The sequence below is a fragment of the Tasmannia lanceolata genome, unplaced genomic scaffold (assembly GCF_043159265.1).
Source record: "Tasmannia lanceolata isolate RefF3 unplaced genomic scaffold, GAP_Taslan_0.1 ptg000018l, whole genome shotgun sequence".
Taxonomy (NCBI): Eukaryota; Viridiplantae; Streptophyta; class Magnoliopsida; order Canellales; family Winteraceae; genus Tasmannia; species Tasmannia lanceolata.
In genome coordinates this window covers 10699004-10726129 of record NW_027518695.1, presented here as the reverse complement: position 1 = coordinate 10726129, position 27126 = coordinate 10699004, and the positions used below count along the sequence as shown (strand labels likewise).

Sequence of the window (27126 nt, the reverse complement as noted above, 5' to 3'; positions counted from 1 at the left end):
CTTATACCCTCGTGTGGGACCCAAAAAAAAGTCTTTTACAATGATATCATTCTCAATTTCAAACTAATTGCAATGCATAAGCATGGTTTTAAATTTCCACCAAAATCAATACGAAATGATTGAAATGTTTCTATTTTCATCCTACCCAAATTGTTCCGAAACCGAAATGCATACCGAAACCAAAATTGTAAGTGTAACTACGTACTATAGCAATGTGTTACACAATTATATTTATACGAATTGCATATGAAATGTGATGTACATATTATGTATAAATATTTATAGGAATTACACGTGAAATGTAGTATTCGGCAACTAATCAGACATGTGGGACAATGCATGTCACTAGGAGTTTAATGTTGCTAAACCATTATGGGTGGCTTTCTTACTTATGTGATAGTTTTTAAGTGTGAATTTGTGCTTATTCTAGATTTTTTTGAAGTTTTATCTTAAAATTTATCATTTGCGTCGTTTACATACGTTTCTGTGATTTTACAGTATTTTTACCGAAATTTTCAATCAAAACCAAAACCGCTTCCATTTCTGAAAATTGAAACCGAAATTTAAAACCTCTCTATGTCTCATGTGCATGTACCCCTTCCGTCCCCGGGTCGACGAGAGAGAGAGAGAGAGAGAGAGAGAGATTCTTTCATGGAGTCGGTGGCACGTAAGAAATTCCTTTCAAAGCCAAGGGCAGCTCAAAGTCAAGATTTATTTTTATTTTCTTGTCTTCTTCCATACTTCATTTTTTCCTTTTATTTATAGTTTTGGTAGCTAGTTGTGTGATAGTGGGTTATTAGGTGTAAGCCACTGAGGAATATTCAACCACACAAAAGATGTGGCTGATTTTGTGCGGATGTGAACTAGAAAAAATAGCTAAGAAGTAAGGAATCTTTTAAACTAACGTAGTGTAAGCTGCTTCTAGGCCACACACAGACGTCAACTATACGATATAGTACATCACAACCCTATGCTTTTGACTGTGTAATGGCTACTCTGGTTAGAATATCTCAATCAATGGAGGATTAGAAGGTCATCTAAAAGGAAGGTAGTCCCCCTTTCAAATATCTCAATGATAAAAAAACCCATAACCATCTGAGTAATGACTGTTAAATATAGAAGATTCACAATAATAATGTTTATATCTATCATAATCCAGTTGGTGTAAGAACTGATTGGTGGTCGATTTATTGCAGGTCCCAGCAAATGAATGGTTCCAATCACTGTGCTTAAACCAAGTGTACGGTGGAGACTGAAGGGAAAGTTTCCTCCTATGGTTGTGCTAATCACCTTTCCAGTGTATGGAGACTTTAGCATGCATTGCTGTCAAATGTCTAGACAGAGTATAAACTTACAGTTGTTATTTCTTCTTCTTTCCACACAAGTTTTGATATGGCACTCCTCACTTCATTAAACACTTCACTGCTTGAATGTTAATATATTGAAATTGTTACCGCTTAATAGATGAGAAATGCAAAATGAAAAGAGTGCCATTATTGAAACAGGATTGCATATGTCATCTCCCCAAGTTGATCAGATGTTTTATGGAGAGATAAGATAAAAAACCTGTACTAAGAGCACATTGTTGGAACAATTTTTCACTTCAAGATTGTTTCGAGACCCCTGCAATGTTTTGCTCTCAAATAGATAATTGAACATCTACAGAGACGCATATCCAGCAATTTATACACTTACCACCATGGTTCCCCAAGTAGCTCAGTCATCTAGAAGCAAAAGATTAAACATATTGTAAAGTTTGATCAACCCTTTGACAAATACAACTTAATGCCTTCTTTGCTTGGCACGCTTCATAGTCTGGCGACCCTTGATCTTCCACTTCTCAACCCCAACAGAACGATGTTGGTCCTCAATTTCTCGAACCTTGCGCTTCCTATTAGTCACAAACGAAATGTTTCAAATTGCATTTCAATTAGCAACTGAATGTAACAAACCAAAGTTGCAACAAATAAAATGAGAATGTTGTTCAATGAGTAAATAATTATGGCATCGCCTAACCTGTAATCTCCAAGGGAACGATCAGAGAGCAGTTCTTCAGCAAGTGTTGCTTTCCTCTCTTTCTTAGTAAGCCTGCCCGAGAAGAAATCCGATGGGGATTCAATCACGGTGCCCACCTAAAATGAAAATTGACCAATTAGTTACTCAGAGCTAATACATAGTGAGTGACCATGTTGTACCTCTCAATAAATGAGATATTTCACTGAGTACAAAGATACATGTACTCACCTGAAAATACTTGGGAAGTGCCTTGGGATCGCCCTTTTTGTAGTGTCGCTTTGGATCAATAACACTTCTCAACTACAGCACAATTATAGCTGTCAGGATCCCATACGAAATAAAAGCGAACAGTTTTTTTTTTTGAATGATGAAAACTGTTTAGATAAAAAATATATAAAGAGAACGACACCTTTAGTATTTGGAGATCTTTCTTTATCTCGGGCGTGATGTTAGGGGCTGGCATGTCAAACCTATGCAAAAGAAACATTTAGAAACCTTAAACGCTAAAGTACAAACACAAAGTATCTCACCCACGTACCAACTTTTGCCAGTTGTATCTTTCACTTGTTTTTTTAACATTTTATTCAACTTCCTTGGGTCTCTTGGTGGAACAAACAGCCCATCCACAAGCTCAGCATTGTGCTTATACGCCGTATTTTGTGGTAGACATTCTGATTTCTCTGAGCTGTTTTTTGTTCCGGAAGATAGAGGTGGCACTTTTGGTGCCCATGAAAGGCCAATTGTTGGCTTGTTTCCTGACATTCTGAATGAAATGCGATTTATGCAGTATAGCCTATACAAAGGAAATAAACCTTCTATAATATATTCAGTGTAAAAAAATAAACCTTCTATAATATATTTAGCAAATAGAAACAAAAGAAATCCAAATAAGTCAACTCAAACACAAACCAGTCAAGCACAAACCTTATGGGTAGTCTGAGTTTTCATGTTTTTTAATGCCCTATTGGGGGTTTTTTTTCACGTTATTAAAAAGGTAATCCTTTTACATTACCCAAGTCTCAATTCATTTGAGTTGAGTCCAAGTCTCACTTGATTTTAGTCCATTTCTCACCCTTACTTTTCAGATTAATTGGAGAAACTTTAAGCCATTGGCTTACCCCGTGGAAGAGCAAGGCGCACTTGAAGGTTTCAAAGTTAGTAGTTCTCTTCCTCCAAGACCCCACTACAATTTGTGGATGACATATCGCCTCACTACAACAACTTGTCCATATTCTTCTTCCTTTTCTTTTTATGTTCGAAACTTACCAGTAAAGAATTTTTTATAAATGAGAACAAAGGCCCAGGGGGTCAAGGTGATCCCACTCCAAGAGTTAAAAAAGCAATCACAGACTACACATATATACTTATCTATACAAGAGATAATGTGTGCCCAATGTGATGTAGACATGGGGAGCATGGCCAAGAAGTATAGGCGTAGAGTAGAGACTTGTTAGTTTTGCTTTCATGAATAATAAAGTGAAGCGAGGACAACAGCTCTCAAAGACCAAGAGTAGTTTGAGGACAAGGGGAGCTTTGGCTTGGCTTGGCTTGGCTTGATGCATGGACTTAGTTTATACATTTGTAAAGTGTAATGTGTTCAAATGTGTGTGTGTGTGTTCAGCCAAGACAGCCATGTTGTGGTGTATGCGCGCGCGTGTGTGAGCTGAAATTGTGTAATAAGACAAGTGTGCCACATCACCAAGATCACAGCTGGCATGCCATCTGCTGAGCTGTCCTCGTGCCACATCACCTCTTATTAGTTGGATCCAGCTGTCCAAAAGTTGGCACCAGATGGACCCCCCCAGAGCCATCTCTTTCTGCCTATAAATGGGCATGAGGTGCAGAGATTTTAGTCCAGATTTTGTAAACTTAGAGAGAGTGTTTGGAGGTTTTCGTAGAGAGACTAGGGCTCAAGGAGGAGAGATTTCTCTCTCCACGGAAGAGTAGGGGAGGTTCTTCACAGCAAGTCCTCCCTTTCCTTCCTTTCTCTCATTGTTCTTGGATGTAACCGTCCTCGTGTTTCAATTTCATTTCATTTCCTGCAATCTTGTATTACTTTTCTGCATCATTGTTTCTATCCTGAAATTCATGACACATTTATATCAAAACCCGTTCTTCCCTGCCTAAGCCATGGTTATGAACCTGCTGCCATTACTGTGAGAAATCAAAGAGTTCCTATCATTTAAATTTCTTTCCTCCATCTTTTGATCAAGAACGACCGGAGAGAGCTGTTAGAGATCACAAGCAAGATTCAGCACCTGCTCGTGTCTGTCCAGATTTGAATGTGTTCTTACTATAAATACAAGTGCCTAGCATATTTGCAGTTCAGCTTCATTCTTGTTCTACTGCTGAGTGTAATCTATATAGATCTAATTTCTTACACTCAACTACAAGACTGATCAACACAGTGTGTCAAAACAGCTTCATATTAGATTTGGAATTGGGCTATAAGACAGCCAAATTCAGCTCGCTGGATCAGCGCCTAATGCTTTGATTTTCAATTGCAATATCGTTTACTTCATGTAGCTCTTCTACAAAGTCTCTACCAAACCGAAACCATTACTCTCTTGTTTTCATTCTCAGTAGTTCTAACCAAGGTTTTAAATTTCGGTTTCGATCATCAACAAAATGGAAACATTTCGGCTTCGGTACGAAATCACGGCCGAAATCCAGGAAAAATTCTTCACCAATGGTTTTTATTTTATTTTTTGTCATTTTTAGAAAGATCTTAAAGGAATCTCGCTGTTCTTCTCTTTTCTACGAGTGGAGTTGATTTTTGTCTGGGTTTCTATCGAAATGTCGAGAAAAATTTTACTTTTTTATTTAAAAAGTTGCATGTTTCGCATATTTAGACCGAAACATTAACGAACGTTGTATATAGACCATATACTTTTCCTATTATGACTCCAAAACCTTTCCAAAGTAACGGCTCCTAATCCTAGATACTTTCCAACTTTAAAACATACCTAAAAGACTCCTACTTTAACTTGGATTTTCTAACTACAAGTGAAAATCGAAGCTTCCAGCCAAAAATCAGTCCCTAAATGAAGTCAAACTGAGACTCTAAAACCCATATAAAATCCATATAAAAATAAAAAAACAGCCCCATTTAATGTTGACATCAACAAGGTATTGTGCTGACATCGTCATATCAGCAAGAAGGGTCATCGTCAACCCTTCTTTCACCTTTTATTATCTGAGACTTCCCCTCTCTAGGCTGCATCAATCCCCATCAATTGAGAAGAATCAGCTTTGACGAATCTACTTCAACATATCTTTGAAAGACAGTTCCAACTAGCTTGTGAAACTTGTCTTCCCCAATCCATGTGCACTCAGTTGGTTCTTTGTAAGACCCTTTAATGAGTTGATTAGAACCAAATGGCTTGAAGAGGGAGACAAGAACATTGCTTCCTTCCAAGTATTGCCAGCGTGAGAAGATGTAACAGAATCTTAGAAGATGTAACAGAATCTTGGCCCTGAGAGTGAATGGCAAAAGAATAGAGGATCAGGATTCCATCTCTTCGGAACTCATCTCTTTCTTTGAAAAGCTATATCCCTCGGAAAATTTATCCCTTCCTAAACCAGAAAATGTAAATTTCTCGGAGCTCAACGAGGAGCCCATGATTTGGCTCCAAAGACCCTTTTTAGGGAAGGATGTCAAGGAAACTATATTCTCCTTGAACAAAGATAGAGCCCATGGCTCGGATGGTTTTTACACATCAGGTGGATCGGGAACGGTTAAGAAAAGATACCATAGATTTTTTTAAAGAATTCTATAAAGGTGGTGCAATCACCAGGTGTGACGGGACCACTTTCATTGCCTTAGTTTCAGAAAAGCCAGAGCAGATCGATTGGGCAACTCCCGGCCTATCAGCCTTGTAGGAAGTATCTACAAAATCTTAGTTGAAGTCCTCGCAGACAGGCTAAAGGGTATTTTGGGAGATATCAACTCCATGGTCCAAAGCACATTCATTAAAGGTAGACAAATCCTCGATGGTGCCCTACTGGCAAATAGTGCATTGATTACCATCATAAACCGGGCAAATCCAGAGTATTCTGTAAGGTAGATATGGAAAAAAGCATATGACAAACGAGAATGGAATTGCATACATTATCTTTTGAGTAGGACGGGCTTCAAAAGAATATGGAGAGGATGGATGATGAAGTGCATTTTGTCTGTTTGGTGCTCGATTCTGATTAACCAGACTCACAAAGGTATTTCAAGACATCGGGAGGTTTTCATCAAGTTGATCCTTTATCTACATTCCTTTTTACGATTCTAACAGAAGTGCTTAGATGAATGATAGACAAGGCCAATCTAAAGGTCTACTCGAAGATTTCAAAAAGGTTCAATCATAGGATGAAATTTCACATCTGCATTATGGGGACGACAACTACGTTTCAGCAACTCTAATATGTGAAAGCTCGGAAACTTAAAGGCTATTCTTTGATGTTTTGAGGTAATTCCGGGTCAGAGGGTCAGAGGGTCAACTTCTCTAAATCCCTAGTTATGGGGTTGAGGCTGGAAGATCTGAAAATTGTGATATTTGTTGATTCCAAGGGAGGAAAAAAGGAGAAATTTAGAATTCGTACCTTGGGAAACTTAAAGGCTATTCTTTGATGTTTTGAGGTAATGCCAGGTCAGAGGGTCAGAGGGTCAGAGGGTCAACTTCTCTAAATCCTTAATTATGGGGTTGAGGCTGGAAGATCTGAAAATTGTGATATTTGTTGATTCCATGGGAGGAAAAAAAGGAGAAATTTAGAATTCTTACCTTGGGCTTTCCCTCTGTATTGGCAGACTGACCCAAAGTCTATGGGACCAATGGAAAGAAAATTAGCCCTCTGAAAAAAGTCACTTCTTTCACTCAGCAGCAGAATTACATCGATCATGGTTGTCCTAGCAAATCTCCCTCTTTACTTCATGTCCTTATTGCTTTGTCTGGTATCGGTAATTCACATAATGGAGGAATTTCAAAGGAATTTTTTTTTTTTTGAAGATATCTTCAAAGGATCTTTTGAGGAAACGATATAGTGGATGGCAAAAAATACTACTAAGTAAATAGGGATGATGCTTGCAAGCCTCTCAAAAGAGGGCTTGGCTTGAGGAAGTTGAGTTTGATGAATAAAGCCTTGCTGATAAAGTGGGTGTGGGAATACGGAAAAGATAGAGAGCACCCAGGGAGAATGACTCAACTCAACTCAACTAAGCCTTTGTCCCAAACTAGTTGGGGCCGGCTAATGAATCCTTTAGAAAATTTTCCTGAAGAAGATGAAAGGATCTACCCGGCTCAAATTGACTAAGTCTAATCTTGACACTAATTGGGTTCGTCTACATAGATCATTTTCTTCCATTCTCTCCTATCCAAGGTCATGTTCTCTGTTATGTTCCTAGTCCTCAAGTCTTTCCTCACTGTCTACCCAAGTGGGCCGGCTAATGAATCCTTTAAAAAAATTTCATGAAGAAGGTGAAAGGATCTACCCGGCTCAAATTGACTAAGTCTAATCCTGACACTAATTGGGTTCGTCTACATGGATCATTTTAGGGGTCGCCAGAACCGAACCAGAACCGAAGAACCGAACCGGAACCGAACTGTAAAAAAATATTTTTGGTCCGGTTCGGTTCCACTGATGAAGAACCGAAATTATTTGGTTCGGTTCCGGGTCTAATGTTCTCGGTTCGGTTCCGGAACCGAAGAACCGAACTTTGAATATATATATATATATATAATATTTTTATATTTCTATTATACATATACTTAATAATATAAATTACTTATAATATTAATAAGTAATAGTTAATACTATTCTTATAATAAGAAAGTAACTTATATTATAACTTTAATTAAAAGTTTTTATAAATTATAATTAATAATTAATAATTAGCCATTAGAACCGAAGAACCGGACCCAACCGCACCGATTATGTTCGGTCCGGTTCGGTTCGGTCCTACTGTGTACTACGGTTCTTACGATTCATGGAACCGAGAACCGAGAACCGAAAAAAAGGAACCGAGAACCGAACCGGTTGGCCACCCCTAGATCATTTTCTTCCATTCTCTCCTATCCAAGGTCATGTTCTCTGTTATGTTCCTAGCCCTCAAATCTTTCCTCATTGTCTACCCAAGTTGTTTTCGGTCTTCCCCTACCTCTTTTTACTCCATCAACTTGGCACGCATCACTTCTTCTCACCAGAGCATCCAAAGGCCTACGTTGGATATGCTTAAACCATCTTAAGCGGTGCTCTCTCATCTTCTCCTCAATTGGTGCCACCCCCACCTTTTTACGGATGTCTTCATTTTTAATTCGATCTAACCTTATGTGGCCGCACATCCATCTAAGCATTCGCATCTCCGCTACATTCATCTTATGCACATGCTGCTTCTTGGTAGCCCAACATTCTGAGTCGTACAGCATGGCTGGCCTCACGGTTGTCTTATAAAACTTGCTCTTCAACTTGGTAAGTATTTTACGGTCGCACAAAACTCTTGAAGCATGATTCCACTTCAACCAACCTGCTCTTATTCTGTGTTTAACATCCTCTTCAATCTCTCCTTCCTTATGTAAGATTGAACCAAGATAGTGAAAGCTATCCCTCTTAGGTACCTCCTGTCCAGTCATATTTACTACATCCTCGCCCCGCCTCCTTACATTACTAAAGTTGCACTCCATAGTCTGTATCTTAGTCTTGCTCAGTCTAAAACCTTTGGATTCAAAAGTAGTTCTCCACCTAAGGAGAATGACTATGGGCACCAATATGGATCTAGTTTCAGAGGATATAGAGTCAAAGGGACAATAGTAGGGAGAGATATCGTAAAAGTAAAGGCATTGTTCGAAAAAGGGATCCAATCACAGTGAGCGATGGAGAGAAGATTTGATTTTTACTTCATAACCGTGTGAAATGAGACACTAAAAGTGGATTTCCCCATACTCTTTAGTGTGCTTTAATTGAAGAGAGTAGTGTCACAGACAACATACATATAACTAATGAGAAAGTGGAGTGGAACACAAGTTCTCATTCACTATGGATTCACTTATAAGCTTTAGTACTTCAAGTTTTGTCCTTTTGGAGTTTCCTACGTTCACCCTAGTCACAGTGTCAGCCTTCTAAAATCGTGGGATTTTTCCCCTTCATCTCACCGAGGTAAGATCTTATGGAGTCTTTTCTTCACTGTCATTCCATGTCTGGTCTTGAAGGAAAGAAATAGGAGTATTCAAAGGTGAATGTTAAGGCTGTGGACTGTTTGCAGAGGAGATCATCTCATTCATTGTCCAATAGGCTTCAACCCTTCTTGCCTTAGAGGAATATCGGTGGCATCTTTCTATAAGTCTTGGGAGGTAGGAAATATGGATGAGTAAACATTTCATGGAGAGCTCGAGCCCAAAACGGGAACCACCACCTCTGGAGAAGCTGAAACTGAACTTCAACAGCTCGAGCCTCGGCAATCCTGGACCGGCAGGTATTGGAGGTTTGCGGAGGGCAGCTTATAGAGGTCTAATTTGGACCTACTCGAGTCCGATTGGTGTAATAGACTCTATTGAGGCAGAGATGCTGGTGCTTCTTCACGATATTAGACTGTTTGATACAGTTGGATCAACTTATTATTGAAGGAGAATCCATCAATGTGGTCAGACAGCTGAGAGATGATGCTAGACACCCGTGGAGATTAGTCGATGCTATAGAAGAGATCTTGAAGAACCTGGAAGGCAACTACATAGACTTCCGACATGTCTAGTGATCAGAAAATTCAAATGTAGATTCTCTAGAGCGAGCTGGGGCCTCGAGGGAGTCATCTTTTTGCTTGAGAATTCTCTCTGAATTTCTCTTTCTGCATTCAAACTGTCATGGTCCACCTTAGTTAGCTTTTTTCCTTAACTCACCTTTGTATTTTCTCTCTTTTTAGTTTTGTTCTACTTGACCAACTAGGCCAATGGGCTTTGCCAGTTTGTTTTAATAATTTCTTTTACGATTAAAAAAAGCCCCTAACAGCGAGAGATCAACTAGTGCATTTCTGCCCACAAAGTCCAAGAAGGCCGACATACAGGGGGTGATATGGGTGCTACCTTCTCTCTCATTCAAGAAAAGAGTGACAATGAAATCATCCCCAACGCACCAAGGGATCTGCCATCTGCTACGAATCGATTCAATTTCGGACCAGATGTTGTTAAAAAGAGTGGCATCATTGGGAGTATAGGCCGCCAACAAAGCCGTTGGGAAACCAAAATTCCACGTGAAACACTGATCGAGGCAAGAGGTGAGAGTGTGAACATATGCCTACAGCCTAGCTATCTCAAACTGAGTACTGACATACCCATTAACTTAGTCTCTTGAAGATAAAAGACCAAAGACTTGTGCTTAAAAACTACTACTTTCACACGGGCCTTCTCTTAGAGGTTGTCAGCTACGATAAACTCTCTTACAACTGTCAGTTGAAGGATTCCTTCCTCTCTATCTCTAATGCAAATTCTAGCTCTTCCCGCCAAAGGTCCACTGTTAGCTGAATTCCCAGCATAGTTCACTTTAGTCTCAAGACGAGCTATCTCTCTTGCTCTTATCTGGACCCATTAACCTTAGGCCTGAGCTTGCCTGATGGAGCTAGCTTCCTATCTATCATGCATTTCCACCGCCACGAAGAAAACAACAGCTTCTTTTCCCAATCTCATAAAAGAGATCCCTAAGGTGTTGCTGGTCTTTAAGATGTGAATTTTTACCAGCTCTCTAATTCTGTCTAGCCTAGATCCGAGACCTCTATGTCGATAGACTAATTGTTTGCTCAACTTTTGTATGCTTTGAAATTAGCATTCAACCCAAAGAAGATCGATCCATTAACTTTGATTTAATGAGACTTTTAATTTAATGAATTTCCAATTGTTGGTAACCATGATCCATGAAAGTCAAATTCATAGACTGGGAAGTAATTGCAAATGCATTTCCTGCCAAGCCATAAACAAAGCATCATTTATCATTGTGGTTCTTCGAGATGTTCTCCTTGTGCAAGGAGTACGTTACCACTAAAGCATCGATTATTACTATTCTTCTTTGAGATGCCGCTGCAGTTGTCAACCATTAGTACGATATAACTGATAAAGATCTAAGTTTGAGAGTGCAACTGATTGATTGCTTATTAGACGTCAATTCCTTTTTCGTTTTAATTTTCATAGATCTTAATTTCACAAACATTGACCAATTGCATTAGGGTCTAGACTATTCTCTATTTTACCAAGAAAATGTTTTGAGAATGCCACTTGTTAATTTAGTGCAGCATAAAAAAAATTCTTAATAACCCAAAAAAAAATAAAAAATAAATAAAAAAATAAAAAATTTAAAGCAGCCTACATAAACCAGTTTCGTATAAGTAGTGCTATAATGGATTAAAAAACACACAAAGAAATAAACTATAAAGAAAATAAATCATGATAAGATCATGCTAGTAAAAATGAACTATAATTGCGAATGAACATGCCTCTCAAGTCACAACATAATATCTTCAAACAAAAAGGGACAGAATGCCCAAAGCCAAAAGTGAATATTCTATTACCATAAATCAAAATCATGCCAACCTAAGAATATATGAAGATTTTGGTCAACAGACTCAAAACCCAAATATGTTTACCTCATATTTCTGACAGTTATAGGTCGCATACAGAAGAATCCTAGAGAACATACACTAAATCACAATATAAGAGGTAGACAAAAAAACGAGATTTAGCAGGGAGTGCTTTCGTAGAAAAGGCTCAGATCAAAGGAAGTTATGTGATTTTGTAAAAGGGTAAGCTTGAAAACGTTCTTGTTGTTTAACCATGTTTAAGAAATAGAGAGGAATGTCATTGTCAAAACAAGGGAATACAGATATCACTATACACTAATCCGATATCCTAAACCATGCTTCTCTTGCCCACAAAAAAAAATAAAAAATGGACAGAGATAGATTACCTTTGTGACCTTCGAGAGCGAGGATTAAAGACGGTGGAGGAGAGGGTTGATGCAGATTTCGAATTTGATTTTGGACGTGTTAGGGCTTTTTTCTACTACTCCGTGAAGGTTTTCCTTTCCACTTTTCCATGGAAGTGAATTTCTAGTTTTCTACCTCTTATAGGCCCGGTTTGTATTGCAATTTGCAACGACTTGTGAAAAGGTCTGGAAAGGAAAAATATTTATAAAACTTCCCATACAACTCGGGTAGGGTTTGGTCGGGTCGAGCCCAACCTGGATAGCATTCCCTCAACCCTAACCGTACCCAACCCAAGCCTCATTTTGAGGATGGTCAACCCTAACCCGTCCTGCATCTAAGTCTCTCAACCCTAGCCCAACCATTCAAACCCGAAATCGGGTTAGGTTGAGTTGGGTTGGGCTCGGGTTCACTTACGACCTGTTGGGAAAGTTGCCTTATTTCCCACCATGGTTGGCGAGAAGGCAGAAGGCAAAAACATCATGTGAATGTCGTTGAAAGGAAAATGCAAAAAATAAAAAAAGAAGCTATTTTGGGTTTTTGGAAAGACATATGAGAGAAAGGTTTCTCTAGTAATAAAGGCAAAGATGCGTCGGCCGCTTTTTGAGATAGAGAGAGTGAGGAGAGAGAAAAAGTGAAGAGAAGGGAAGAGAGAGAGAAGAAGAAGAATAGAGGGTTTTCTTATTGGAATTTTCTCTTGGTGTACAGTCTTGGGTTTGAGAAGCAAGGAAAGGGTTGCGGGTTTGTGGGTTTGAGATTAATCCATTGTAATCCTTGTATTTTTTTTTCTCATAGTGGAAGATCGTGTTTCTTGCCCGTAGATTAGGCTTTGCCTAACCACGTAAAATCTTGATGTTCATCTTGTGGCTTGTTTATTTTACTTTTCCATTATATTTGTGTACGATTGGATCGGATTGCCTGGCGGATTTTCTCAACACGACCAAACAAAAAATGAAGTATAGGACGGAGAGGGTTGCTAAGGACTCAACTCTAACCCAACCCGAAATTAAATCAGGCTGGCTTTTCCCAACCCCAACACAATCCAACCCGAGCCAAAATATGTTTGAACCAGTCAGGTTCAGGTGAGCCCCACCCAGGTTGCACCCCTAAATGATATCCCTTTCAATTAACCACAATCATATTATATCCCTCTAAATTATAAAAAGAAAAAAATTTCACAGATATTATTTTCCAGTAATAATTGTTTTTCTTGCAATCCTGCCTTAGGATTAGGATGCTTTTTCCATGATAATGGCTCAGATCAAACAAAGGTGGGACTCAGATGCCGTAGTGACCTCTAGTGGGTCCAAGATCCAAGATCGTGCTCTCACCCCGAGTATTCCTCATTGAATAAAAGGGGAAAAATGATAATGTGCATTGTTATCCGGCAATAAAATCATACCAAATAAAGTAAAAAACTCCATGATTTTGGGGATATAATATCCCGGACAAAAATAGGGATCAAATAAAACTGTCCCCTAGATAAGCAGGAAGCCAGGGGTGTTCTAGTAATTTTATCCGAAAGCGAATGTCAAGACAGCGACACTCTCCCTTTGATTTTTATAATTTTTACGGGAAAAAAAAGCACCCACACAAGAAGAAGAAAACGGGAACTTTGATCGGAGCGTATCGGAGTTTGATCGGAGCGTATCGGAGTCTGGAACCGAAACGGATATCTAGGGTTTCGGTAGCCGAATAATGAGACTCTCCGTCGAGGAGAAATATGGGAAACTGCGGAAGCACAGAGGACTCAGCCGTTGTAGCTCACGCTCAAGGTTTGGATTTCTAGGGCTTTGTTTTTTTTTAGCCTTTTTTTCTTCTTCTCTTTGATTCATCATACATTATTTTGATCTCTTCATTTCGCACGTAGATCGTATCCACGTTTCCGATGCGTATTTTAGCAAGCTTCGTGAAGTCCAGATTTCCTCCTTTTTGATCTTCTCTCAGCGCATTTTAGCATTCCGGTTTACGAATTAGGGTTTTTGTTTCTCCTAGTTAACACTTCATTGAATATTTGTCTTCTTATTCTTCTTTTTGTTTTTTGGTAAGCAATTGAATTCTCTGAATTTAGGGTTTTTTTTTTTTTTTTCCTGAATTATGTGATGAAAATTGTAACCTTTTGAGGTGTAAAATGTCTTATTTTAATTTAGGAATATTGAGATAGTTGAGACGGATAAATGAAGAAATATAGTCTACTCAATCTCATCAAAATCAGACTTTTTGACCAAAAGACTTTTTTTTTTTTTTTTTCAATAAAGGACACATGGTTATTTTGGTCAATTTTACAAATTCAATGAAGGGCATATGGTTATTTTGGTCAATTTTACAAATCTTCTTGATTTTGTTGCCTCCATATTATCTCTTGACATTTTATTGCTGTTATTATTTATATTATTATTGTTATGATTATCATGTTGTATTTGCTTTGGCCAATTTGGAATTTGTCTGTTCTTTTGTAACACACCAAGAGCAAAATTTTACTAACAAAAAGGAAAAAAATACTAAATTACAAATTAAATTGTAATTCCAACAAATGATGCTTTGACATTCGACTTTGATTACTAATTGGCCTATATTTTGTGAAAAGGACCAATTTAGGCTTCAACGTGAAATTCCAGCACATGATGCTATTACATTTGGCTGTGATTAGCAAATTTATCTGCCTTCCCGTCCATTCCATATGCGAATTCTGAGATCTTTGAGCCACCAAGACGGAGTAGGAGCATCTAAGCATTTCCTTATATACGTGCCTTGTAGGGCTAAGTGCTAGAACTCAGGTCTTTAACTACTATGTGAAAAGAATGTGAAAGAAAATGCTTAGACTTGCTTACCAACCTCCCAGTCTAAGCATTTATTTGAGGAGAATTGTGATAGCATATGGAACAGATGGGAAGAGCTTGCTTCGTGGCTCGAATACTGATAAAGGATTCCACTTTCTCTTCCACTGTATATCGCCTTTCGGTCTCGTTGAGCTTCCGGCTCTCGAAGGCGAGATAGGGTTGGCCCTCTTGCATCAACACCCCACCAATGGGAAAATCCGAGGCATCAGTGTGTACCTCAAAGGGCTTGGCATGATTCAATCTGACATGCGGACTACTTTCGGCAACTACAAGACTTTTCTTCCTCGGACCGAACACGGAGACCCGCTGTCTCCTGTGCAACTCAGAAGCAGAAACAGTGAACCACCTCTTCTTCTCATGCTCCTTTTCCTCCTGGATATGGAGGTCTGTCCTGTGGCGTTTCACGCATAGGAGAAAACCAAAGCCTATCCCTTCAAGAGGAGGAGGAATGGATGAGAACAAATTTCACACGGAGAGGCCAAGCAGCGACAGCAATTCGTATTGCATTTGGTGCTACTATTTACATGATCTGGATGGAGCGTAATGGGAGGCTTCATGATAAGTCGCCTAACCATAAACAATACATTCTCAGGAATGTTCTTGCCTTGGTTAGGACTAGGAGCCTCTATTTGAATCTCAAAGACAAGTTCAGCCATCAGAATACAGTCATTGCTGCCAACATGAACTTACCCCTGTTTTACCCAAGCAAGGATAAGGGGGAGTGCTACTGGATTAGACCTGAATCCAGGTGGACGAAACTCAATACCGATGCCTCTCTCACGGAGGAAGGTGCTGGCATTGGTGGTTTACTGAGGAATCATGATGTTGATGTTGTGGCCTTGTTCTCCCTCCAATCTCAACCCGGTCCCATCCATGACCTTGAACTTGAGGCTATCCTGCAAGGACTCATCCTTTCTAAAGAAAAGAACAACACTAAACTGTGGATAGAATCAGATTCCATGAATGCTGTGCAGATCATAAAAGGAGAAGTTAAGTGTCCCTGGAGGAAAAAGCCCGTCCTGGAGAGAATCAGGTCCCTCCTTATAGAGAAGGAAGAATGGAAGATTTCTCATTGTTGGAGAGAAGCAAATTGCCCTGCTGACTTCTTATCCAAAAGAAACTGCCCCATCAAGGGAGTGGATATTGATCTTTATTCTGTCCCCTCCCCTCTTATGGATATGATTTGTAATGATGCCAATGGCTCTAGCTATCCCCGATTGTAATTCCGATTTCTTTGATTCTTTATATAATTCTGGTAGGGGTCCCGACTCGTGCCTAACCCTAGCTTGCCTATCAAAAAAAAAAAAAAAGGATCTTTATAAACCAACAGAAGCCAGGATTGACTCAACAATCTGTGGGGTGGGACTTTCTCCCACACGCAAGCACACAAGCGCGGAAGGGAGATGTTTTCCAACTCCCGCGCCCTATCGGTTTAGTCGTTTAGCTTTGGTCCTTCTCTCCTGAGGGCCCTCACTTCACTCGAGAAAAGCTTTGCAAACAAGAGTAGTTACATATGCTTGTTAAAAGAGCGGTCACCATCTAACTAACTATAAGGATATCTTCCCCATTAGAAACCAGGTCAACCAGGTGTCCAGTGAAAAAGACCTCTTAGAGTTCCACCCACAATAGAACTCTAAGTAGCTCAATCAATCTAACCAACTAATATTCCTGATGTAGTTGAACTTAGAGCTACACCAATCATCTACATCTTAATAAGGATGAGATGCATGATGTTAATAAGGATGAGATGCACTGATTACGCTTATACCTTTTACTGATTACTTTGGTCAATGGGCAACTCTAGTAATTTCACACTTAATCTCATTAATCAATCTAGACTGTTGATCTTAGACCAATGATTGCCCACATAAGATCTTAGTCTCTCCCACTTTGGCAAACATTGATCACAAAACTAACCTTGATAGATTGTTATTGAGGTCTGATTTCTTTTCTTTTCTTTTATTTTTTGAAAATGAGAGGTCTGATTTCTTTGCTTAGTTAATTGATTTCCTTTTGATTAGAACCTACTGTTGGAACTTTTATTTGGATGAATTGAATTCTATTGATGAATTAACTTTAAAGCATTCAGTCTTTATGACAATTCCACCTGTTTTGATTATTATGCACTGTTAATTTCAATTTGGGAATGTAAGTTGCTATTAATCTTAATTAGAAACTATTTCTTGTGCTCTAAAGTTCCCCGAAATTGATATGCAAACCCTAGGTTTCCATTAATTGGTATCTGAGCTGGATTCGCTTCAAATTTGGTATCTAAGGTCAGAGCTCAGATCCCTTGTAGGGTTCCATCACTTTTAGCCCACCATTAAAAGTCCCGATATAGTCCTCCTTAGTGGTAGGCCTTAAGTTGTTCATTTGTCACACACTAGGTAGTCGATCCAATTCCCTATAGACTTCAGATTAGTTGTTTTCTGTTAGTTAGGGCTTCCTTAAGTAGGAATCAAGTCTCTAGTGTTGTCTTTACGTCGTAGGATCTATCCCAAGTTAGTGTCAGTTTCCGTAGTCTAATGTCATCTTAGTTTCTGGTTAGGAGTTTCAGTTGTTTCTAGAGTCCGTAAGGGTGTCCAAGTCATCGATTGCACATATCTAGGTTATGGCTAATAGGGCCAATGCTCTCTATTAGGGACAAGGACGAGTCAGTTCGTTAGTAGATTTGAGTTCATTATTGCATCTTTGATCTAGACCGTTAGTAGGGTTGAGTCCATCGTTGCCATTATGTTAGGGTCTCGGAGATGTCTCATTTCATGTAGATTTGTTTATCTATGACATTCTCAAGACATTTATGGAGAACTTTATGGAGCACAATGGGGACTACATTTCCATTCAATAGTTTCTATCATCCCCAAACGGATGGACAAAGAGAGGTAGTCAATTGCTGCATATTTTTTTTTGAGAAGTTTACTGGCGAAAGATCCCATCAATGGGACCTAATTCTACCTCTAATAGAGTTTGCTTACCACAGTTCCATTACTGGCTCACTTGATTCCACTCATGGCCTTTCTATTCCATTCCTTCTAAATCGTACCCCTCTATTCTATCTTGGGAAACGTAGTGCTATGGCTGAGGACTTCGTTCTATCCATCAAGAAGGTACAACAAGAGGTGTTGGAACAACTACGAGTGAATAATTAGAGGTATGATGTGGCTACTGATCAATTTCAAAGAGACAACTCTACAATGGAGAAGGGGGGGAGATAGGCTAGTGAAGTTATTTCCTCGATAACAGTTCTTGGTTATAGCTTTTCACCATCGACACCTTGGAGATTTGTCATTCCATTATCATATTGTCTAGATCTTACCCCTATATCATATCTTGGACGATGTAGTGCCGTGGCCAAGGATTTCGTTCAACACATCAAGGATGTACAACAAAAGGTGTTAGAGCAAGTGCGAGCGAGTAATGAGAGGTACGAGGTGGCTGATGACGAAGTTTAGAGAGATCACTTACAGAAATTTATTTAGATGCTTAGCTTGCGAAGGATTTCATCAGTGGGACTTAACTCTACCCAAGGCACATGTACTTGTTCCATTCTCAGCTCCCTTGATACTACTTATGGCCATTCCATTATATACCGTCTAGATCTTGCCCATATGTCATATCTTAGACAATGTAGTGTCGTGGCCGAGGATTTTCAACACATCAAGGAGGTACAACAAGAGGTGTTAGAGCAACTGCGAGCGACTAATGAGAGGTACAAGGTGACTGATGACTGCGGGGGTGGGGGGTAGTGACGACATTTCCTCAATAAGACTGATTCGTGGTTGGAGTCGTTCACCATCAGCACCTTGGAGATTTGCTGAAGATTACCATCATCGCGCTTTTACCATCTAGAGGGTAGAGCTTACGATATTGTCTTTCAGACGATGGTGATGTGCCATAGACATGGTTTTAAATTTTAGCCTCCGAAATTCCGGATTTCGGTTGGGACAGAAAACTGAAAATTTTGGATTTCGGCTGAAATTTGGTCATTTTGACCGAAGTTGTAAAAATTTCAGCTGAAATGACCGAAATTTGAAAAAAAAAGGGGTTTCGGTAGGGACTGAAACCGAAACCGAAATTTAAATCCATGGCCATAGATTTGAGTAGAGACCTCACTCGTTGTAGGTGATGTTCTTTGATCGAGTATTCTTTGGATGTAGTGCAACTACGACGACTTCACGACTCATGAGGATATGTTTCAGCATATGAAAGACTTCTACTAGATGTGGTCAAGTTCTTTCCATATGGTGGAACGGATGTGATCCGGCAATCATCTTAGTTGTTAGATTTAGCTTTTTTCTATCAGACTATTAGACGTGTTATTTTTCTTTTAGGTAGTATTTTATATGATTTATTACCATTTTGTTTAGCCTAGATGTGGGGCATGTCCACATAAGCCTATGACCCATCATACGTTTTTACCCATGGCCAGCGTACTCTTTAAAAGATCACAATTTATAAATTCTTACTCATGACCCACTTTCCTGTTTATCCTACTGGCTGTAACCCCTAAACCCGTTTTACTTTTCTCTCCATTCTCTTGGCCAACCTAGTACCCACCACTTAACCTAAAAACACTCTTCCATATAAATATCCATGAATCCCTACCAAAAGTAGTATCTCGGAAAAAATGTGAGAGAGAACTTCCATTTGGTCGACTTTCCTCCCCTCTTTTCCCCCTCTTCTCGATTTCTTCACATTTCCCCTTCTTCATACGCTGAACCTATCAACAGCATTAGCCATATATCCTGTTATAATCTTTTTGGGCTATAGTTAGACTTTAGTTAGTTGATCTAGTTTGTTTGATAGATTATTATTAAGGTCCGATTTCCTTTTGATTAGAACCCATTGCTGGAACTTCTACTGCGATTAGCTAATTCTATTGAATTAATTTTGGGGAAAAATACAGATACACCCCCTCAGCTATGGCCAAATTCCACTTCTAACCCTGTGGTATCAAAGGTACCAAAGACACCCCCTTAGTTTTCAATAATTCTTGTTATGTGACGGGAACAAAGAAATTGGGGTGTCTTTGATGAATTTTGAACTATAGGGTGAAAAGTCAATGTCAGAAAGCTGAGGGGGTGTCTTTGGTACCTTCGATACCACGGCGTTAGAAGTGGAATTTGGCCATAGCTGAGGGGGTGTATCTGTATTTTTCCCTTAATTTTAAAACTATGGATCTTTATTAAAATTCTAGTTGCTTTGATTATTATGTGATGTTTATTTCATTTTGGGAATGTAAGTTGCCATTAATCTGAATTAGAAACCATTTCTTGAGCTCCAAAGCTCCCAGAAATTGACCTGTGAACACTATGTTTGCAGTTGCACTAAGTTGAGTCCCTATTGTCTCTTTCTCTACACATTCATTGGCTGTTTTAAATTTCTATCAGAGTCATTGTGTCAAATAACATGGGATTTTTTTGGGATGAATAGTACATTTATTTGGGCAAGACATACCCCTTGTTTTGTTTCATCCAGCTGAAAATATGAGATGTATCTGGTGTCTTGTCTCAGTATCAGCTGATACTTTCACCATGGTTTCTGTTTTGGACTTCTTGGAATTCTATACATTTACAAAAATCTCATGATTCATGACAATCTGTTCATCTGTTGTCTTTATGCTTCAATCTCCTGATATTGAACTATATTTCTTTCGTTTTGCCTTTTGTTTTTTGCAGTTCAGCAACTCCAAATGTTCCCTTTGCCTGTGAAAAATGCTCCCTCTGAGAAGAGACACAATCGTTCTTTCTCAGATTTGAGTGATCCTTCGACCCCTCGAAACATTGAAGATCTAAGAAAAAATGTGGCGTTATATATTAATGTCATTGCGTTTACATTGTTTGAGCTTGAGACCATCACGAAGAGCTTCCGTTCAGATTACGTCCTTGGTGAAGGGGGGTTTGGAACCGTATACAAGGGATACATAGATGAGAATGTTAGGGTTGGCCTAAAATCTCTTCCCGTCGCTGTCAAGGTCCTTAACAAGGAGGGCCTTCAAGGACATAGAGAATGGCTTGTAAGATTTAATGATATGGTTTTTCTTTGATTGTGGAGATTTTCCTTTGATCTTTGTGTTGTGTGTCGCATTTCAGGTTCTACATTAAATGTTTTCTTGTGTGTGATTTCTCTTTCAGACAGAGGTTAATTTTCTAGGGCAGCTGAGGCATCCAAATCTGGTGAAGTTGATCGGGTATTGCTGTGAAGATGATCATCGGTTACTCGTCTATGAATTCATGTTCCGTGGCAGCCTTGAGAACCACTTGTTCCGAAGTATGAATTTATGTTTCTCCCTTTTTGTATTCTTATGACTATCATTTAAGCTTGCAGCTTGGTAGCCGTTGAGAAGTACCTTTTTTCACATGTTTTGTGTTTTTGTTTTCTCATTCTGTTCCATTGGATGTGTGTTCCTTATGGTCTATTGTTTAATAACAAATCGTCATTTCCTTGTATTCATAATGTTCTGGACATGGCTATATCTCATGTTTTAAGTTACCTTTCAGCTTAGGTTACATTATTTTCAACAAAACCAACAGTTTTTTGTGCAAAGCTTAACCTGCTAATGAAAACAACCTTTATTGTTATTGAATAGTCAAAGCATGTTGATATTGGTGTGAAGTATAAGATGAGGCCCGCATGGAAATTTTACCCTTTGGCCAATAGGGTGGATGCTACTGTTCCCTGTGAATGAAATATGCATACAGGTACATATGTTATGATCTTTCGTGGAAGTCATGATGTGATTTGATCCCATTTGGATGAGTGTTGCCACTAAACAAGAACCTACGACTTCTCAAGTCTTCATATAATCTTTAACTGATCCTTCAATCTTCTTCACTTCCAACTTTTAGAAATGCATTTGTTCTATCCAGGGCATTTGAAGGATTACCAAATCTCAGCAGGTTCTTTATCATTGCCACATGCCGGCGTTTTTGAGAAAATAATCCTGCAGCTTGTCACCAGAAACTGGATAGAAAATACAAAATCTTGTTTGTGGCATCTGGGAATTGAACATGACCACTCGTACAGAGACATCAATCATTCTGCCACTCTTCCATTTCTGTACAAACTCAATGTAATAAAAAGAAGTCAATCCTGAACATTGATCACAGAGATGCTGACAAGAGCAATAGGAATTTAGGCTTGTACTCATCTCAAAACCTGTATGATGGGGAAAGGATGTTTTACTCACCAGTCGCCACGTTATCAAATCAAAATCATAAAATCCGAATGGAAAATCAATGGTTCCTTCAGCAATTGTTAGGCCACAGTGCCACTCACATGCATGAGGTAGTACAAATTCCCAGAGATTTTGTGTCGTACTACAATGAGCTGTGCTATATTCCATTTGCAGTGACATGGAAGGAAGCATCTGTCCCATGTTATCCATTCCCTAGTGCATTGGGTGTCATTTCTTATTGTCTTGCTTCCATATGTCTAGATGTTATCTGTGTTTTCAAGTGCATGAGCAGATTAACCAGAGGCAGTAGTATTGTCTTTATAAGATGCGCTGTTATATTATCCTCTTTGTCGTTTTCAATCTCATATATTCTCCATATGTATTCAAACTAAGATTTCCTTCTCACCTGGCTTCTCTTTATTACAGATTCTATAATGCCTTGAACTGCAGAATGCGTAGCTATTTGAAAATCCCTCTCTCCCTCTCTCTCATCTTGTATGGTGTTGTATGTACAGCAAAGCCCCCTCTTTTTTGCTTTCTATAAATAAAGCATTTTTTTACTAATATTTGATATTTTACTTGATCGTTATGCATTTTGCCATTCAATGAGCTAAAGATTTGTTGTTTCTTCGTCATCCCAGGGTCAACTTATGATTTGTTTTTTCATCCAATCCAATGAACTGGAGTAATCATTTTTCCATAGATTGTTTGGAAGTTAGGTTCCCTCTTTTTCATAGGTTCCCCATTCGTTTCTGGCCTGAACTCTGTAGTGGGGTTTCCTATCAAAATCTTTCTGCACTCAATATCCTTTTTCTGAGACAGGTATGATGCTTCCAATCAAATTTTTTCTGTCTCAATCTCCTTTTCCTCATACTGGTATGCATCCAGCATGCTAGGATCAACCTAGTGACCTAAAGGTTGTGATGTGGAACCTAGATCACTGTTCGTTTAGCTCTAGGCTCGACCAGAACAGAACACTAATAGGCCTTTCATGATTGTGCCCCTTTTTTACTTTTTCATATCTTGTGCTCTTATGTGTCCTCTTTTTCTCATTCATTTTGTTCATTTTCAATTATTTGAGGCACTATCTTCTCTGGTTTTTCTCCATGATTGTATTTATTTATTTATGGATATAACAGTTACAGATGCTTTATTACACTCCCTTTTCTGAGATGATTCATGGAGCACAGGCACACAAAATGTCACGCATGCACACACATTTCAGTTTAAAAACTTAATTATAGTTCCTTGCCCTTCAATAACCTAAAGCTATGAACACATTTCCATGACCAAGATTTTTTAAGTTTTTGTATCCCGTATTGCCATTGATGTGATTTAAGCTGACAAAGCTTCTCTCCCTTGAGGCATTCAGAGGCGGTTGTTCCATTATCTTGGGCAACGAGAATGATGATCGCACTTGGAGCTGCCAAAGGGCTCGCTTTCCTTCACGACGCAGAAAGGCCTGTTATCTACCGGGACTTCAAGACCTCGAATATATTGTTGGACTCTGTTAGTGGTGTTTCTTAAAGTTCACAAACCCATCAAACCTTTTTTATGGCTGTCTTTTTGACATTGCATGGGGGATTTATTGGATTCTTTTGACTTTTTCTCCTTGGTTCTCTGTTACATCTCACAGGACTACACAGCAAAGCTTTCTGATTTTGGCCTTGCAAAAGCTGGACCGCAGGGAGATGAGACCCATGTGTCAACACGTGTGATGGGCACCTATGGATATGCTGCACCTGAGTATGTAATGACCGGTATGGCCTCCAGACCTTTTGGAATGGGTTTCTCTATCAGCATCTCGTTCTTTTGCTGATGCTGGAAAGATTGTTCAATTCTTTTGATCAGAGACTTAAAGAAATAGTTGTGCAATCTGCCGTTGAAATGAGAAACAAGTTCTTGTTTTGAAACTGATTAGGACATTTTGGCTCTATGAGATGATTCAATGCTCCTTGTTTTCAGTGATCGCCATCTACCAAACTTCTAATTTTCATTCAAAGTTGGCTCTAGTGCCCAGATTTTTCATGCATAAACTTATCGAACTCTTTTGACTATTCTAAAGAAATGCCTGAAATATTCATTCCCATTTGGATTGGCAACTTTGTTATTTGACTAATGATCGTCTGGATTTCTTTAGTTTTCATCAAATCCTCAATCATTCCTGTAAGGCAAGAAAGCTTTGGCTATTTTCTGGAAACCTGTGCGATATTTCCTCAATTACTTTAAAGTCTATTCCAATCGTCCATGATTTTTTCTCTGTTATTATTGTTTCCTGATGGGAATACCCTCATTTCGTAAACTTGTTTTAATTTCACCCAATTATTTGTTAAAATGTCTGCTTTGCTATTATAAATGTCTGCTTCACTAATTACTCGTGGGTAATTACTAATCCACTAAGCATAATATCTTCCTATCTGGGTCTGTTCTTAGGTTCCTGTAAATTGATGTGGGCATCCTAGCCCTGCATCTGCCATAGATGCAGAGATAAGCATGCACACATGCATCTCTGTGTATATGCATAATGTTCAGTTCCTATGCATGCAATTCATGAATTCCATGGGAAATGATTCATGACTCAAGTAGAATAAGGTTTGAGAAAAGTCACATGTGAATTATACAATTTTCTCTTAATTCGAAACTTTGACATTTTGATGTTTGTTATTGGTTTTAAAGTCAGATTTATTTCATTGATTCATGACTCCTGCCGTTGACTTCCCTTTCACTGGATACTCTTATCGCTACATAAAATTGCAAAATGGAATACTATAAATGAATTGGGTTTTGATGTGGTAGTTAATTTGTCACATATTTATTTCATTATTTTATGTTCTATTGGATTTGGAAAAAATTAAAACTCAAACTAATTATTTAGTTTGATCTGGTGTTTGCCTCGTGATGTTGGGGCATAAAATTCTAATTCAAAATTCTGTACACTTTTTATGGATGAACTGACGCATACATGTATGGCTAATACATATATGCATATATTTACATTTTGCCGAGTAAATGCACGTGGAAACATACTTATAAGAATACCTACATACATATGTACTTTTTTATGAGTGAGTTGTATACTGTATTGATTAATCATATTTATGAATGAGTCGTTTACTATATTGAAGAATCAATATATGCACACCAGCACCTCACCATACTTGCGTAGTAACTGAAAACATCCTGAATCTCTAAAATGAGTAGAGATTGCGTCTATAGTTGCAAGTAGCTTCCTGAAATATAACTTGCATCGAATGTTATCTTTGTTATCTGAAGTAATTTAAATTCATGTTAGTAAATAAAGCATGAATCGAATGTCATTGTTTTTATCTGAGGTGGTTTAAATTCATCTTAGTCTTTAAAATTTATGCCTACGTTGGCACTCATTTTGACACCAAATGTTGTTGTGCTCATCAAGCCACGCATCCATTGATACGTAGAGACATTTTTTTGAATGATGAAACATTATTAAGCAAAAACAAGAACAGAAAGTGTTTTTTTTTTTTTAATACATAGTCAGACATGTACTACCATTTTGTGCATTTGCCACGACCCAGTCGCCCATCCATCGATGCACGCAGATATAGGCGAGACCTCCTCCTACTTGGCATAACAATGAAACCCAACCTTTCGTTCTTATATTGGCACTAATGGCCTTAAATGTGCAAATTACCCCACAACGTTTTAACTTTATTTTTTAACTAGTGACATTCATGCTTATTCCTTGAAGAAATTCATGACATTCTTGGCATCTGTTTAGCTTTTGAAAATTAAAACTTTGCAGACTTGATACCTTTTTACTTGGGCTTCATAACTTGGCCGATGTGGATTCTTTTGAGCTGTTGATTTCATTCATTTTATTGTATGATCAGGCCACCTGACTGCCCGGAGTGACGTCTACAGCTTCGGTGTTGTCCTTCTCGAGCTTCTGACAGGTAGACGGTCCGTGGATAAGACCCGGCCTAGCAAGGAACAGAGCTTGGTTGATTGGGCCCGTCCCAAGCTCAATGACAAGCGAAAGTTGCTGCAGATAATCGACCCCCGACTGGAAAACCAGTACTCTGTGAGGGCGGCACAGAAGGCCTGCAGCTTGGCATACTACTGCCTGAGCCAAAACCCCAAGGCAAGGCCCCTCATGAGTGACGTAGTTGAGACGCTGGAGCCCTTACAAAGTAGAGGAGCTAATGAAGGCCCTACACTCAGCCCTGTTGTTACCATACAACCCGATTACCGAATGCACAGGGGGCTTGCGGCCAATGGCACAATTTGCGCTTCTCCGAATCCCAATTCTTCCACCGGCGGCCCTGCGGCATGCAGGGTGAGATGACGAAGTAGATCCTTGCGCGAACACGACTCATATAAACTGCCCTTTTCATGTGCTTGTTCTATATTTTTCTTAAAAGATTTAACTATTACAGAAGGTATGTGAGATTGATTGGGTTTGCTTTTAGGAATTGCTGAGATTGATTGTGTGCAGGTTTGCTCACGCCAAATGGGTTTCTATTGGAACCAATCTACAGACGAAATAGTAGTGTTCATCAATAAAATAATCACCACAAGTTAAAGATGGTTATTAGAAACTGAGCTACAGTCATAAAATTCTTGTGCTTGCTAATCAAGATTGGACCCTACTCTATGAATGGTCCAGATCATGCCACTTAGATGAGTCTCCTTTGAATGTTTGAATTCTATCCCCGATAAAAGGGTCAAGAAAAAAAGGTACCCACGCTGAAGAGGATGGTGAAAGTCCTCAAGTAAGATTAGTCACTTGGAAAAAGTCCCCCTCAGATAAGTCTTCGTTTTCTGCTTTCTTGTTCCGTTTCTGCAGGATGATGGAAGAGTTTGCTCAGGTTTGGAAATGCAACCGATGTAAATATATTTTAGTTTTAACTCATAAAACTGCAAACTGATCTAGCAAATCAATCGCCATGCCTGGCTTACAAGCCCAGCATATTTATGGATTGAACGTGGCTAAATGTACAAGATTTTAATGTTTTCTAGTAAACATAATTGTGAAAGTGTACAGATGAAACAACATGAAAGGGGTATTAAGGAAGTTTGAGGATCAGGCATGGTTTTAAATTTCACCGAAACTGAAATTAAAAGTTTTTGGCCGAAATTATAAGATTTACACCGAAATTGCCGCTGAA

At 38.9% G+C, this 27126-nt stretch overlaps 2 protein-coding genes across 5 annotated transcripts; one reads left to right on the top strand and one right to left on the bottom strand.

Annotated features, from left to right (window-relative positions):
• Positions 1–1618: 1618 nt before the first annotated feature.
• Positions 1619–12145, bottom strand: LOC143851471 (rRNA-processing protein fcf2-like). 4 transcript variants are annotated; one of them, XM_077360926.1, is made up of 6 exons: positions 11947–12145; positions 2555–2809; positions 2426–2486; positions 2245–2316; positions 2017–2132; positions 1619–1891 (listed from the first exon to the last, which is right to left on the bottom strand). In XM_077360926.1, exons 2-6 carry the CDS (start codon positions 2776–2778, stop codon positions 1783–1785), a joined length of 582 nt encoding a protein of 193 aa, XP_077217041.1. In that variant the 5' UTR covers positions 2779–2809; positions 11947–12145; the 3' UTR covers positions 1619–1782. The 4 variants fall into 4 exon arrangements, with proteins under 4 accessions (XP_077217041.1, XP_077217042.1, XP_077217040.1 ...); XM_077360927.1 differs by having other exon boundaries at positions 2555–2779; XM_077360925.1 differs by lacking the exon at positions 11947–12145 and adding an exon at positions 11627–11809 and having other exon boundaries at positions 2555–2779.
• A 1378-nt stretch (positions 12146–13523) lies between these two features.
• Positions 13524–26426, top strand: LOC143851539 (Protein kinase superfamily protein). Its single transcript, XM_077361004.1, has 6 exons — positions 13524–13737; positions 20481–20818; positions 20937–21072; positions 23352–23488; positions 23616–23739; positions 25849–26426. The coding sequence occupies exons 1-6, from the start codon at positions 13686–13688 to the stop codon at positions 26301–26303; spliced, it is 1242 nt and encodes a 413-aa protein (XP_077217119.1). The 5' UTR covers positions 13524–13685; the 3' UTR covers positions 26304–26426.
• The last annotated feature ends 700 nt before the right edge of the window (positions 26427–27126 follow it).